This window comes from Xiphophorus maculatus, chromosome 10, assembly GCF_002775205.1.
Source record: "Xiphophorus maculatus strain JP 163 A chromosome 10, X_maculatus-5.0-male, whole genome shotgun sequence".
NCBI lineage: Eukaryota > Metazoa > Chordata > Actinopteri > Cyprinodontiformes > Poeciliidae > Xiphophorus > Xiphophorus maculatus.
In genome coordinates this window covers 5,503,148-5,518,553 of record NC_036452.1, presented here as the reverse complement: position 1 = coordinate 5,518,553, position 15,406 = coordinate 5,503,148, and the positions used below count along the sequence as shown (strand labels likewise).

At 35.2% G+C, this 15,406-nt stretch overlaps 1 protein-coding gene across 3 annotated transcripts in view; it reads right to left on the bottom strand.

The window, feature by feature from the left end:
* The window catches only part of LOC102228210 (protocadherin-15-like), a 295,528-nt gene that overhangs the window by 85,612 nt on the left and 194,510 nt on the right, over window positions 1-15,406 (bottom strand). For all 3 annotated transcript variants that reach the window (XM_023340889.1, XM_023340890.1, XM_023340891.1), the window contains exons 22-25: window positions 13,786-13,918; window positions 11,913-11,992; window positions 9,899-9,992; window positions 5,348-5,476 (exon numbers count right to left, since the gene is read on the bottom strand). In XM_023340889.1, the coding sequence (XP_023196657.1) occupies window positions 5,348-5,476; window positions 9,899-9,992; window positions 11,913-11,992; window positions 13,786-13,918 (436 nt within the window). The remainder of the gene's footprint in view (window positions 1-5,347; window positions 5,477-9,898; window positions 9,993-11,912; window positions 11,993-13,785; window positions 13,919-15,406) is intronic.

Below are 15,406 nucleotides of genomic sequence, written 5' to 3'. Positions count from 1 at the left end.
TAGATGTTTACAATGGTGTTTTTGATATATTTTGTGTCTTTGTTTTCTCTGAAGTGCTTTCTTCCAGCTTAACTTTGATTTTCTTTTAGAGGACTTCATGAATAAGTTTATAAAGCAGGATAACTTTTTTCTGTACATTTTGTCCAGTTAGCAGAAGCAAAATCGGAGTTTACTGAACACTGTAACTTTCTCTGTCAATCGTTTAGAAATAAAATCCCTTTCCTCAAAAACTCAAGTGGAGATCAAATATCTGTCATTATCAAGGAAGATAAGTGATGCAACACCCAGTGGGTCAATACTGACTGAGATAGGTAGGGTGGAAAAGTATGCATTTCCATAAAATATTTTACTATTTTATTGCATTTAATCATTACCCATGCATTTATGTGACATTCATTTTTTGAATTAGATTTTTTGAGCTTTCATATCTTTAAGTCAACTTTTATAAGTCCCCAAATACAGACTGAAAATGAAAATAATATATATTGTCATTTACAGCACCAACACTCTAAAAAAGTCACAATTTGTGAGATCTGCCAATTGAACAAAATAATGAAAAAAAAAGTTTATTTAAACAGTATTGTCTAGCTTTTAATAGGTCATTACTTGTTTTTTGGATTTGCTGTACAACATTTTCAGTATGATCTCTGAATTAATTTACAAAATGAATGAATGAATGAATGAACGAATGAATGAATGAATGAACTAATCTCCAATTGCTGACTCCAACATGACTCAGAAAGGATACAAGGGAATAAAACATCCTGATTGTAACATCCCCACTGTAAACCCCATCTCCTGTGATCAACTCTTGCCTGTTTATTGAACCATTTTATTTTTGATCATTAATGTGACTCCTGTTTGCCTGCATCACGCAGAAAAACAAGTCAATCTATAATTTATGTAATACTGACTGCTTTTAAAATTTCACATACATTTCTATAGCTTTAAAGGCACATGGAAAACATGCTATCAATGTTTTATCATAGAAATGTTTTTCTGAATGTTGGCTTAACTCTACTTGACAAATTAGAATCTCTAAAAATAAAGGGAAAATATTTTTCCTGCTTTCCTAATAGACAAATAAAATGACACCAGATATTAAACTACAGAAAAGGCAACATAGGGCTTTTCTCCAGTGCCAGATTTTTATAACGTTATATTTTCTAAAGTAAGTTACATGAATCAAAGATTGGATTATTCACCTCTTGTCAAGTACTTCAGTGTGATTTGAGTTTCTTGGCTGTGCATCTAATGATGTGTGCTCCTTTTAAATAAACCCTTCATCTTTCATCTCTCCTTCACCATGTTTTTCACAGTTTCAGAAGTATAATTATAACACCAGACAGTTAAAAGCCTAGAACATAATGAAAATAATGTCTAATCGGCCTTATGTCTGTTGCTTTTCAACACAGTGACAAAAAAAAATAATCTAGAAGTCTGACGTTTCTGCTATCTATACAATAATTACAATGCCTGCTGCATTCAAGTGATAATGCACTTTTTCTTTAAGTTCAACCTCATTTCTTTTTTTCACATTTTGTTGGCATCTGTGACTTTAATTTAATATACAGAGAAAACTGCAAGACCTATACACAGTTCTGAATTACAAAGTTTTCCCTGATGTCATTAAACACAAATGTGTTCCACCAATTGAACTATAAAGATTTTCAACAGGTTTGCATGTCGACATTAACTACACACACAAGGAAGACATGGCAATCGATTTTATATGCAGTTAGTTCATGTGATTGTTTCTCTACATGAATTCAAACAATTATTGATGGCAAAAAATTAGCTTTGATTTGCCTTTTTATTTAAATTAGTTTAAGATAAAAGTTGTTTGAAAATAATCAGAATAGCGATAAGGAACTAATTTTTTCATGCTCATTGCTTTTAACAGATCTGCCCAAAAATATTTATAAAGTGAGCAGCCCTTATGAAAAGATTAATAATCCAAACCTTTAATTCTATTGATCAAGTTACATTCTTGCAGGCTTCTCTGTCCATCCTGCAGCAAAGCATCCCCACAGCATGATGCAGCCACCACAGGAAATGTTTTCAGGTCAAAGTTACAGTTCTTGGTTACCTAACATTGTATGTGGACTATTTACCCATTAAGTAACTCCTGAAAGTAATTGACTATGCTGTTTTTGTTTATGTTTTTAACGTAAAGGGTCTTAAACATAAATTCACCCCACATTTTCTGGTTTTATTTTCTCCCCATAGTTACACACTACTTTGTGTGTCTAATACATAAAGTCCCAAAAAAATACAATGAAGTTTGAGACTGGAATGTACAAAAAAACTGGTTCGAAGGACATGAAAGCATTTTGAAGTACATGTGAACTCATTAAAGAATTAATATGAATATGGTATATAGCACATTTTTTTAAAGAAAAACAAAATGGATATTTTGGCTACAGCATTTAAAATTTTTATAACCGCACTTAGTTTGAGAAGACTAAACCCTTTCCGCTCTATACATATAAAAGTGGAGGACAGACTAACCTTGCGCAATCATCAGCATATTCAAATTAATGGTATTTTCTCTTTTTTTCCTTTATATGAAAAGGATTCAATTATTGAAATTAAAGTAATGTATTCCCCTGTAAAATAAGGCTTTGGATAGATTAATGATTAAAATTTGGTTTAAGGTGCTTTTATCGCCGGACAAGTTTTCAGACTATAAAGAAGTACTTTGTTATTTTTTGAAAATCTCTGGAAGAGAGCGGAGGAACTGTCTGTGCAGCAGAGATAAGCTTTCCTCTTCTTTTGAACTTGAGAAAGCTGTCTCTTCCTCACACTTACGTGGAACTTGTCTACATCTGCTGTATGTTATTTCCTGTCAGGTATTCCCTTTTTTCTTTGCTCTGTCTTTTATTGCTAGTCCACCAGCAGATTTTTTTTTCTTTTGCTAACACCATGGGAATCCAGAACTTAACTTTGGGTTTACCAAAGTATTGAACACTGTAGCACAGCTGTTGCTAGCCTAACCAGTTCGGTTTGTAGACCTTTATTTATGAAAGCAAATTCACAGCTTTAGTTTACAAATTATGGTGAATTTAATAAAAAATTGCCTTGTTACATTTTCTTCATAGTATTCCATTGGTTAGATACTTCATGTAGTAGTAGAATACGTTTTCATTTTTACAGCAACACATATTGCTACTCCAAGAATTGTCAGGAATCATCCTCATCCTTCTGCAGGTGTATTTCATCTCCATTGGATTGCTCTATTTTGTTTTATTTTTTTTCTCAGGCACTCAAAGACTTTCCAATGCCTTGTACATCATTCTGTCCTGCTTTACCATATGTTGATCTCCAAAGTAAAGTAACGTCTGTAAATTCATTCAGAAATACAGTTAATACCTCCAGGTACGAGCCCTGGTTTGGACTGATGCCCAGAGTCGTGCCTTTCTCAGCCTGCTGAGGGATAACGCCGTCTGTTTTGCTTTGGAATCAGTCCAAGGTTCCTTGAAAGGCAGGAAGTTCAGAACTGGAATGATTTCAAGTGCCCTCTGTTCAGATCAGGCGTGGCTTTTGGATGTTGCATTTGGCCCAAGACCAAAAAGTGGAGTGAAAGTAAAAATTTACAGTGCCTGGAAGATATTAAGCATTTTCTGAATTTACAAAGCTTGTGCTCAAAAATAAAGGAAAGAAATTTAACTTTTAAATTTGGAACTTAATACTCAACTTGTTCAAAATCCTATACAAGGGTGTACAAGGGGCAAACATTTAAAACAGGAATAGTCCAAGTGTTGAACTGCTGATTAACATTTAGAAACGGGCAAAGAGTCAGATGGATCAAAGAACCCTTGACACCAAAGTACAAAGCCTATATATTAAGCTAGAAGTAAATCCAAGTAAGCACACATCTGATAAAGTGTCTTTAAAAGATCAGAGCTGATCAAAGTGTACGGTTCACCCAGGAGTCTCTTATGGAAAATAGGCCAGTCAGTCTTAAGGTCTAGAAAGTGATGTTTTGTAAACAGTTTATGCAATGATTTTGAATAATGGCAATTTATTTTATATATTCACTTGATATTTAAAAAGATTTAAAATGTTGCCACACCTTCGTCACCTCAACTTCAGTTTTATGTCATGAATAAACAAAAAGTTGCAAATAATTGTCCAGTGAAAGGAAACGGATGAATTCATTGCAAATTTTTTTACAAATCAAAATCTGAAAGGTGTGGTGTGCCTTGCCCCCAGCTTTCCATCCCCAACAATAGAGTCACAAGCAGACCAATCAGAGCTTTGTGTAAAACCTGCGAATGACGACCAGGGCTTATTTCCAAAATACATGGAGTTGCAAAACTTTCCACCCAAACACTCAAACAAACTTATGTAAAATTGATCTTTGGTCGTCGCAGCAAATGAATGTAACAGGAGGGTTTAATTAAAGTCACTGTAACTATTTGTGTGAAGTGTGTGCACCTGCTTATTTCATTCCTTTAGATATGATGAAGGAGATACACTGAGGAGAATTAGCAGTCTAATTAATGCAACAAATTAGCATAACCTTGCTTTAATGTAGGTTAAAAACAGACAAATGTTAATTCCTACAGGAGCTACAAATATAACGCTTTTTCTTGTACAAATCAGGAAGACAAATTAGGAGAAATTACTAATCTATGCATAAACTTTAAATAGCTGTGTGTGTTTAACCATAGTTGCTCAAAATTCCCACGTTGCTTAGCAGTAAGATATTGTTCGTAAGCTAATTGTGCACAAAGTATTTTTGGCATAAGTTATTTTGAGTAAACTTTCTATTTTGACAGCATTTATTTACTTCCATCACTACTAAAGATTGAAATACTTTGTAAATCTATGTGAGTAATGCTTTGAAATGATGGTCACAGATTTGTAAATATGTGCTCAGAATGAGAGTGCGTGTAGAAGGCAACATTCTACAAACATTATGCCTATCAGTCCTAATAGCAATGTATCAAAACCAAACAGATGGTTAAAACTCCAAGAACATGATTTGTGCCATTTCCACTGTAAAACGAGCTGGACTGTGTCATTTGAGAAATGATACAGACAAAAGTAACCTGTCATTGACTCGCTCCCCTGCTAGGCTTTTAAATTGTGCAATCAGGGACTTGTTGAAACAGTCAGATTAATTTTTCTTAATTATCATGTTTTTGTTCAAGTGTCATTATTAAACGAACAAATTATTGCTCATTAAAAAGCTTAAACAAGTACACAGCCTTGCGGGAAAACACAATCAACACATCGATGTCCTTTGTTTTCACACGGGGACCTCAATAAAGAAGCAATTGTGTTGTTTTTAGCTTCCAGGATTTATCTTGTGAAAGTATGCAATGGAGGATCTCCTTACCATGATCTGTCCAACGAAGGCGTTATTCTGCTCCTCGGTGACAGAGAGATTCACTGGCAGTGAAGAGTTGAACACCGGATCGTTGTCATTCACATCAGTCACCACCACGTTCACCACAGCAGTGGAGGTCTACAAAATGACACAAACACACACATTTAAAAATATTGTCTGTTTTATTCATTGAAGAGCTCTTCAACTCCAGAAGATGAAAGAAAATATTTTTAAACCTAATAATAAAACACCGTAGTGCATCCTCTTTTATATCCTTCCTAAGGACTGCAAGGACTGAACCTTCAGTGACCCCTTGGATCTTCCACAATGGCTCTTAATGACTTTGGGTGAAAATAACAAAAAAAACAACTAATTTTTTTATGTATATACTGTAGATATAAAAAATCATTTTCATGGAATGATTACATGAAAAAAATTTCTACTTGTTTGCAAAGTAATTATATCCTTTAATATACTTTAGTGTAAATACTGTAAAACAAGTATTTTTAATTATCCAAGGAGGCTCTGAAACCTGCCAGTAGCTGTTTGCATCTCTGCTAAAAGTCACATTGCTTTTGCTGATCATGCCCAAATGTTTTTAAATGTGAAACTGGCATCATTTTTAGGAATATTTTTGGAGTCCTTAGAATAGCAAAAGGTTAAAGCTGATTGATTCACAGTCTGGAAAGTTCACAAGAGAAGCATTTACCTACATCAAGCTGTTGTACAATAAAGTTCAAATTGAATCTAGCAAACAGCATCTTTACAGTAGAATAGGCTCAATGCACCAACTTGTATAGTTCTCATCCTGTGGCAGTATGATGGATTCACAGGCCAAACAGCCAATTAGGCACTTTGTAGTCTGACACTCTCCCTACAGGACATTTAATAATATGAGAGACAAACAGGTGTGTATGTGTGTGAACAAGTACAGACAACCCAAGGCCTTTTGGGTGATACTGATTAATGGACTAGTGTAATGCATCTACGCTCCAGTCTTCTGCTCTTCTTTTTCTAGTTTTTTTTTTCTCTGAATGGTCTTCTGTCTCTGCCCTGTTCAAACCATTCTTCTCTTTCCCAAACTCTACTCTGTCTCATACGCAATATATAATGCGGTCCCCAGCAGAAAAATGTTTAAACTTCCTTCACCCATTTTTTAAAACTTCAAGTCATTTGGGACTCAAGGATAATGCACTCATCATGAAGCTCTAGAGACTGGTTGAGACATTGCATGTGTTTCAAGACCTATTTATAGGAAAGCAGAAAACCATAGGGGGTTTTTGAACACCTCTGAAATCTTTCTCTCTTTTCCTCCCATCCATTTAACTCAGTTTTGCATGGATGTCTATGATACAAGGTCAGGAACATTATTATGAATTTTATCCCATTAAAATCACCACATGTATTCACTGACACACATATGAGGAGATTTTATTTAATGAAGAAGATAAACGTTTTGATGCCTGTCTAACAGATTTACTATGAAGGGAAGAGAAACCAAAAGGTAATGGTATTTTACTAACAAAGTAAAATAAGCAGGGAAAAAAAGAGAGCAGCAGATTGGTTGCACTTAAGTTAACAACACAGAGTGAGATGGAGGAAAAGCCTCGGGTGATCTGTGATCAGCTGGATAAAAGAAAATCGCACACCACCTGTGAAGAGCATCAGTCACTATGATCATCTTAAAAAGATGGTGGTATAGAGAAGCAGTTGGTTTTAAAAGGTAAGAACAGTTCAAAATTCAGCATCTTTTTCCCTAACCAAAATTCATAACTGTAGAGTTGCAATGAAAAACAAAACAGTCCTCATCATTGTTTTTAAGAATACATCATTTGACTTTCAGTGAATTAATTATTTCGATGCCTGATTAACAGGTAGATGGAGAAAGGAGGAGAAAAGCAGTATAATTAATAGAAGCAACGCAGTAACCACCCAACATCTGCATGGATCAATGCAAGGTACAAATGTATTTTTTTAAAAATATGGAAAATTATTTATGACTCTTTAATGTACTCTTTGATAAAAGCAAAAAAAAAAGAAAAGTAGTAAAATAGTAAAATATATGATAAGTCACTGACAGTTTAAGTGATTTATAAGTGGCATAAAATGGATGCCCTGCTCTCCAGCATCCACTTGCATCTTGGCAGGATTGTAATATCGGTTCAAAAAAAGCGTTTGCTCCATCAGAAAGGGGAGAAAAAAGTGAGATCTGAGATCCTTGAAGTCATGTACCCCAAAGAGTTGAGACATATAAAGGGGGTTTTAGCAGGAAAACGAGAGATGAAAATGAGACGCAGTGTTTAGATGGTAAAGAGATGGTGAATAAGGAAATGCAAAAAAACAGCCAGTGCACAGTGACCACAGGGGGTATGAAATTGGAACCAAACTAGAAAAGTATTTCCTGCAGTTTGCCTTCCACAGGAGGCATAGAAACATCTGAAAGATATGTTGGCAGAGATGCAATGAGAATTATAACAAAATATTGGAAAGTAATTCACTGCCACTGATATCCACACTTTATAGTCAACAAACACACAATTGTAGTAATACACACTTTTCTTAAGATTTTAAATTATACACAGCATGATGAAATACCCAACAACTGTGAAAACTCTTTAAAGAGAAAACAGAATATTTAAACTATGTTCAGAGTCAAAGCATTTCTAGATGAGGTCAAAGGTCCAAGATGACAAGCAACAAGTAAATCCTCTTCATGAATTTGCTTAGAACTTACATGTCACATATGTCTACAATTGCTGTTGTGACCTGAAGATATCATGGTTCTTGGCAGCAAAGCATAATGAGGACTTTAATTTGTTTAAAAAAAGATCTTAAACTTTATGAACTAATAACTTTTTATGCTTTGATGGATAGGTTTAATTTCTTCACACACAAGAAAAAACTAAATAAATGCCTTAAGGTACAACAAAACACCAGCATCAACATAATTTACTGAGGTAAAGCAAAAGATGGTTAAAATACACAGCAGTCTAGACTGGCACATACTTAGTGCTGCCTAAACCAAGGCTCTGTGAAAGTAGCTTGAATAATTCATATTTTAGGGAACAGTTACCTTCTGCAACACAAAAGATCTGAAGGTTTTATGCAGCACATCATCAGTATAGCTTTTAGATTTATGAATAATGATATTCAGAAAGTTCTTTGGTTGACGTTAACCGATTAGAAGTCTGATATTTCCAACCTAAGTTTCAAAACTGAAAAATCCTTTTAGATTAGAGGTGAAACTTTTTAAAGATTACATGCCCTGTTTATAACTCTCAAAAGTAGATCTTACTTGTCAAGGTGACATCATGCATGGCAGATCCCAATGTGGACCAACAGAACATTACATAAACCATCATATTATCTCTGCTGTCTCGCCTTTTTACCATAGTGAATCTTGGTGATTTTTTCCAGGTAAACAATGGACACACATTCGGCCATTCACAAGATGTTAAATCAAACTTGACTCATCAGACCACGCCACCATCCTTCATTGCTACCTGGTCTGTTTCTGTTGATCAAATGCCCACAGTTGGTTCTTTAACAGCATTTGTACTTTGACTGGTCAAAGTAGGGTCAAACTTATTGTGAACTTGTAAATCTAGTAGGTGTATCTGCTTGTAGCAGCAGATTATCTGCTGCTACAAGCAGATAAATCTTAAGGAAAAGTTTTGTTTCCTGCCTGATAAGTATCACTCACTAACAGATGTAACAAAGAGAGAAATATGGTCTGTTTTCCACTTCGCCAGAAGTTGTAATTTCAAATCTGTTTAGTGTGTTAGAATTCTAGGGAGACAATGACGATGTCACATTAGGAAGCTAATGAGCAACACTGATAAACACAGGCAGTGTACTCACACACAGTGGTGAGGTATGATGTAGCAACACATGGTGTCTAGAGGAAGATAGGATTTGGCCAAAGGATTGCTCAGAGACATCGCTCATTTGTAGAGTTGATGAAAAAGCCGATGAATGAGTCAAGACAAGGGTCTCAGTAGACATACCGGTTTGTACAGGATATTGTGGAAGCAGATGGCTGGAAGGGAAGGTATTTGTGAGACAGGAATGAGCTGGTTAGGGGAAAAAACTTTGGATAAGTTTTGCAGGGATTACAGCAGAAAGGTGACATAAGAAAAAGGTGGATGAGAGAGAAAGATTTAAGCAAAAAGAAAGGAAAGATTCACAACTGAGACTTGTTGAATTAAAGTATTTGGAAAAAACCTCCAGGGGGATGTCAGGGGGCAGAACAAAGCAGACAAAAGGAGGAGGGTTGAGACTCCTCTGTACGATGAAAACCAGCAGTATCTGAAATAAAAGTCATTCTAAATATTTTCTCCTAAGTTCTTTTCAACATTTTTTTCTATAATTTACTATTTTCATAAATGTCAAGTATTTCCAAAACTGCCTTTAATGACCCTCTTTCTACATAATACAAAAGGTGTCGTTCGCAGCAATTTGCTTCCAACAGTTGCTTGATTTGATTTTGCTCAACGGCTGTAAAACAACGCAAGTAAGGAGAGACAGTTAATATTGGTGCGGCATAGCCGAGTTTCTTACTCCATCTGGGCGTCCGTCTGAGGCGGTGACAATCAGGATATAATGATCCAGAGACTCCCTGTCCAAAGGCTTGTCCAGAATTAAATACCCTGAACTGGAGAGAGACGACAAACAGATCGGATTGACGTTGAAGGTAAATGTTTCGAAAGAGATCAGAGCATGAATATAAAAGACACTAAACAATAGAAGTCATCAGTAAAAAAAAAAAAACAGGCAAAAGACAAAGCAGGGCAAATCAAGATACCATGGTGTAAAATACTGAGTTTAATTTGACAAGAAGTTTCTGTTCAAAAGTCACTGATTGCTAATCATGTGCAGCACTCCTTCTAATTTCATGCATTTGCCAGATTTGTTTGTATGCAAATACAAGATCGAAATGAGTTGAAAACTGCTTAGAGTTTTTTTTCCCAGTGCCTTGCAAAGTAATTCATACACACTGAACTTTGATAACACAAATTCTAATGTATTTTAGGAGGAGTTTTATGTTTTTGAATAACACTAAGCAACCCGTAATTATAAAATGAATGAAATGCTACATGGTTTTCAAACTTCTTCACTGAGAAAAAAATTGAAGAATGTAGTAAACATTTTATTTGGCCCCTGCAATCTCAAAATCTTTGCTCCAATCGCAGCTGCAAGGACATCTGTTGACATCTTTTCAAAACTTGCCATGGATTTTTACTTGAAATTGGTCGTAGACTTTGACTGGTCCATTCTGATATACAGCTACGGCCATGCTCGAATGTCAACTTTCCCTATATTCCCAGTTTTTTCTGCATCATAAAACCGGTTTCCTCTGGGGCTGAAATGTATTTAGCTACATCCATCCTCCAGTAGTCTGTGAGCAGCTTCACAGTCTCTGCTAAAGAAAAGTGTTTCTATCAAGTTCCCCACTGATATTCTGATTGATGTGTAGTGTTACTTTTCCTCCACACAGAATTTTGCATGTTGACCATAATCTGGGATGTTGTTTTAAAACCTAACCCTAGTTTAACTAACAAAACTCTTCATGATGCTGACAAGCCTTTGAGGCCTTAACCGAAACAACTTCATTTGTATTGAAATTAATAGATGGGAAGAATCTATAGTATTTAAACTTTTTAGAGCAAATGAAGAGATTATATATATATATAAAAATCTCATAAATGAGCATATAAATGAACAGGGGAGGCCACATGTTTTACTTTAATAAAAAAAAAACATACTGGAGACTATGCATCCTTCCTTCAACATTACAGTCATGAACTGCTTTGTGTTGGTGTATCATTAAGAAACTCCAATACAATACATTGAAATTATGGTTGCAATGTGACAAAAGGAAAAGAAGAAGAAATGGGTACGAGTCTTTTATTTTGGAAGGCACTGTATGTAAATGGAAACTGCATTGGGAGGCTGCACTGGACAAAAGCCTCTCCAGCAGGAGGTGTGTTTTTACTCTAATTATGGGTAATTTAGTAATCCAGATGGCAGCTCATGCCTTTCCTTTCTCCAACAAAAACACCCTCCTGGGTGCTGTCTCTATAATAGACAGGGATGTACTGTATCTTATAATACAAGTTTGTACTCATTGTGCCACTGTGTAGAAAACACAGCTGAGATACTGCAACATTTGGGCTTGTATTGGAATATTGTCTAGTTTCACAGACATCTAGCTAAATGTTCTAAAAATCTAAAAACAAAATGAAGGATGATGAGTAAAATTTACCCTCCACGATTATGGGATTCTGCCCTTCTTATGTTTATTAAATGTTCATTCATGCCTCTTTCCTACATTTACTCTCAAAATGTAATTTTGTACCCAGCTGTTTACCTGTCCCACCCTCTCTCTTTCCATTACTTAGATACGGATAATTTTCTCGCTCCTCCCTTCTACAAAATTGACAGCCTGTTACTATTTGCTCTCCTTTCTTTTAGCATTTATACACTATATCCATATTTTTCTGAAAGCACACAGCCATGTTTCAGATATAAGCACCTAAATAAAACTACATCTTGATCACATTTCGTGACTTACTTCTGCTGCAGTGCAAAATTTCCATTAATATCTCCACTGTGGATTTTGTAGGTTATTGGATCCTTCTCTCGATCCACCGCCTTCAAAAGAAGCAGACAGTTAAACACGTATAAAGGCAGACTTACAATGTTTTTGCACTTGTAATTTTGAATAGTAACACCTGAGTGGTGCAAGAGGAAGGTCTTTGGGGCAGAATCTGTGCATTTTATGGTACTTTCCCCCTTAAGTTGCAGAAAATGTAGGGGAGAACAAAATGATAAAATAAATCATGCAGACTTATAGTAAACTGCGTGCAGTGCAAGTTGGTGCTGATTGCAGCATCATTTATTGCCCAAAAATGTATGTCTTAGATTCATTTCTTGAGGTAATTAAGGCTTGGCTGCCACTCTGTAAACATTCAGACAGTGAAAGACAGAATACAGGCATCATTTGCTTAAATGTTTATATCTATCTATGTAACATGTTATTTTTAGATAAAAAGTTAAAGAGTAAATTCATCTGGAGAATGCTTAATATCAAAGTAATATCTATAGTATTTAAAATACTATAATAATTTATATTATAATAATAATTTTAATAAATATAATAATTTGAACTTGTATTGTTTCTTATTGTCTATTTAACCTTGAAGTACAGAGATACGAAGAAAAATGTCAGCTTGGCATCATGAATAATGTTCAATAAGTGGATATATACTATATCGTACTATATCCAATTTCTCTGTAATTTACTATGATTTTTGATTGAGGTAAATTGTATTTTTAAATTAAGCGTAAGACATATTGTGGTTTTAATCATTTTAATCAGATTTTTACAGCTAATTTAGATTTTATCATAAGTAAAATGTGGTTTTATGTTATGGCCATTGTACTTCCATGAACAATGGCCATGACACCTGAATTAAGCAGTAACATAATGTTGAAAATTTGTTCTTTGAACAGTTGGGGATTATTATTCATTTGAGCCAAGATGCTGGAGGACACAATCAGCAATTACTACCGTTCCATCAGCTGGTGTTGGTTTGCTGACAGTGTTACTCCTACCTTGGCAAGCACGTATGTGGTTACCAAGGGGTAAAAGCAATGAGCAGCTAAGTTAATTAAAAAGGGAAAACAAAAATGACATTTAATTATTGTAAGAGTTTAGAAGATTAACATACTTAATGAATAAAACTTTCATGTGGTTATCCCTAAGGCAATGCATTAATGATTGAAAAGGCTAAAAAAATGAAAAAAAGTTATATATATATATATATATATATATATATATATATATATATATATATATACAGTACAGACCAAAAGTTTGGACACACCTTTTAATTCAATGAGTTTCATTTATTTTCATGACTATTGACATTGTAGACTCACACTGAAGGCATCAAAACTATGAATAACACATGTGGAAATATACACTAAACAAAAAAGTGCAAAACAACTGAAAATACCCCTTATATTCTAGTTTCTTCAAAGTAGCAACCTTTTGCTGTGATTACTGCTTTGCACACACTCTGCATTTTCTTGATGAGCTTCAAGAGGTCGTCACCTGAAATGGTTTTCACTTCATAGGTGTGCCCTGTCAGGTTAATAAGTGGGATTTCTTGCCTTATAAATAGTCATGAAAATAAAGAAAACCCATTGAATTAGAAAGGTGTGTCCAAACTTTTGGTCTGTACTGTATATTAATCTAAACAAGCAGGTACTGCAATGTTTCAGCCAATGCAGCAAAGATTTGATCAAACTCTTTTTGATGCTCTTCACATTGTGTGTGGGGTGTGTGTGGGGGGGGTATGTGTGTGTGTGTGCGTGTGTGTGTGTGTGTGGGTGTGTGTGTGTGTGTGTGTGCGTGTGTGTGTGTGTGTGTGTGTGTCAACCTGCAGATTAAGAAGTGTAGCACCAGTCCTCATAGCTTCACTGATCTCAAGGTTGTATTGTTGGCGAGGAAAGCGAGGAGGGCTCTGGTTGTTTGGGGGCAAAACTTCAATATATACTGTTGTAATGGAAGACCTGAACAGAGTGAGAAAAGGTGAAAGACAAAAGACTATGAGGTATAGCAAATGGAACAGATAAGGAGAACACTTACACACATAGACAGAGTGCCAGCTACAGAGTGTCTGCTAAATTAACAACAGCCCTAGAGGAATACTAGAGGGGAAAAGGTGGAAAAGAAAAAGCAAAATAGAAATGTAACAAAGCATATAAGGGACAGTGAAACAGGCAAGGGGAGACTGAACGACCCATGATTTAAGATAAAAATGGTTGCACAATTTGTTTTCTGGCTGTTACTGTGTCTAATCAATAAAAACCTTATGTCAACAACAGTGTAAGTGACAAAGAGTTTAAAAAGAAGTATTGCTGCTGGGCTTTACAAAAGTATTTTTTCTGTGGATCTTGAGCCATCTATTGAGCAGTCTTGCAAACTTCCTCTGGTGTTACAGTAACTCAGTTTCCCAAAGGGTGGTGACCTTTTAGTGAAAGAACATTTTGATGTAATCCTGCTGAGTGAATGTAGGTGGAAATTGTTTGCCCTTTGGGGCCGCTTCGTTAATTCAGCTAACACTTTTGTTTTAGCTTCTTAAAATTTTGCAGATGCACACAAAAACTTTACACTTACATCACAACAAAGTTTTGTAGATATGGAATCAGAGACACATATGTGAACCTCTTTTTTTTTGTCAAAATATTGCGATTCATTCGTAGTAACCTTAGTAACAGAGGGATTGCTGAAAAGTCAGCAACAATGTCAGCAATTTTCTGCTGTCCAGGAGAAGTGAATGCTGCAAGTCATAAACTCAATGAGATCAGCTTGGATTACTTAGATAGAAACTGTTGAATCTACTTTGAATAATGAACTCAGCATACTGTACTGTTTGATAACTTTAATTGGAATGCATGTGTGATTGAATTAAAAAAAACATTTTGTAAAGTGCTTTGAGATGACATTTGTTGTCAAGTGGCACTATATAAATGAAATGAATAGAAGTACAATCAATAATTGTGTGCCACGTTTATTTTTAAAATAAATATTAACAGGAAATTCACACCACATGTCAGTTACAATCCAAATACTCCGCACGAAGAAATAGAACAAATTAGTCCTGAAATCAACTTATGGCTATCAAAGTGGAATGACAGGTAGAATGGGTATCACACAGAAACGAAGCCCCAAAAAGTAATTTTAGGTCAAAAACCTAGTTTAAAAGTTTTAGTATTTAAAAGGAAATCCTTCCATGTCAGTCCAAGTTATTATAAAAGGATTTATTACTATTATATGGACTATAGACAGTGTCTCATGGCCAACGTATCACATACGAAGAATGTTACAGAAGGTGAAGATTTGTGTGTTGTGACTCAATGACTATGTGACTGACCAGTGCCCCTGTTGAACTGGTCCCGGTGCTACAAAAACTGTAACTAATTGGTCCCTTTCACTTTTTTACCTTCACACATTTATTTGAACAATTCATTAAAAATTAAGGTGTTGCACTTTTAGCT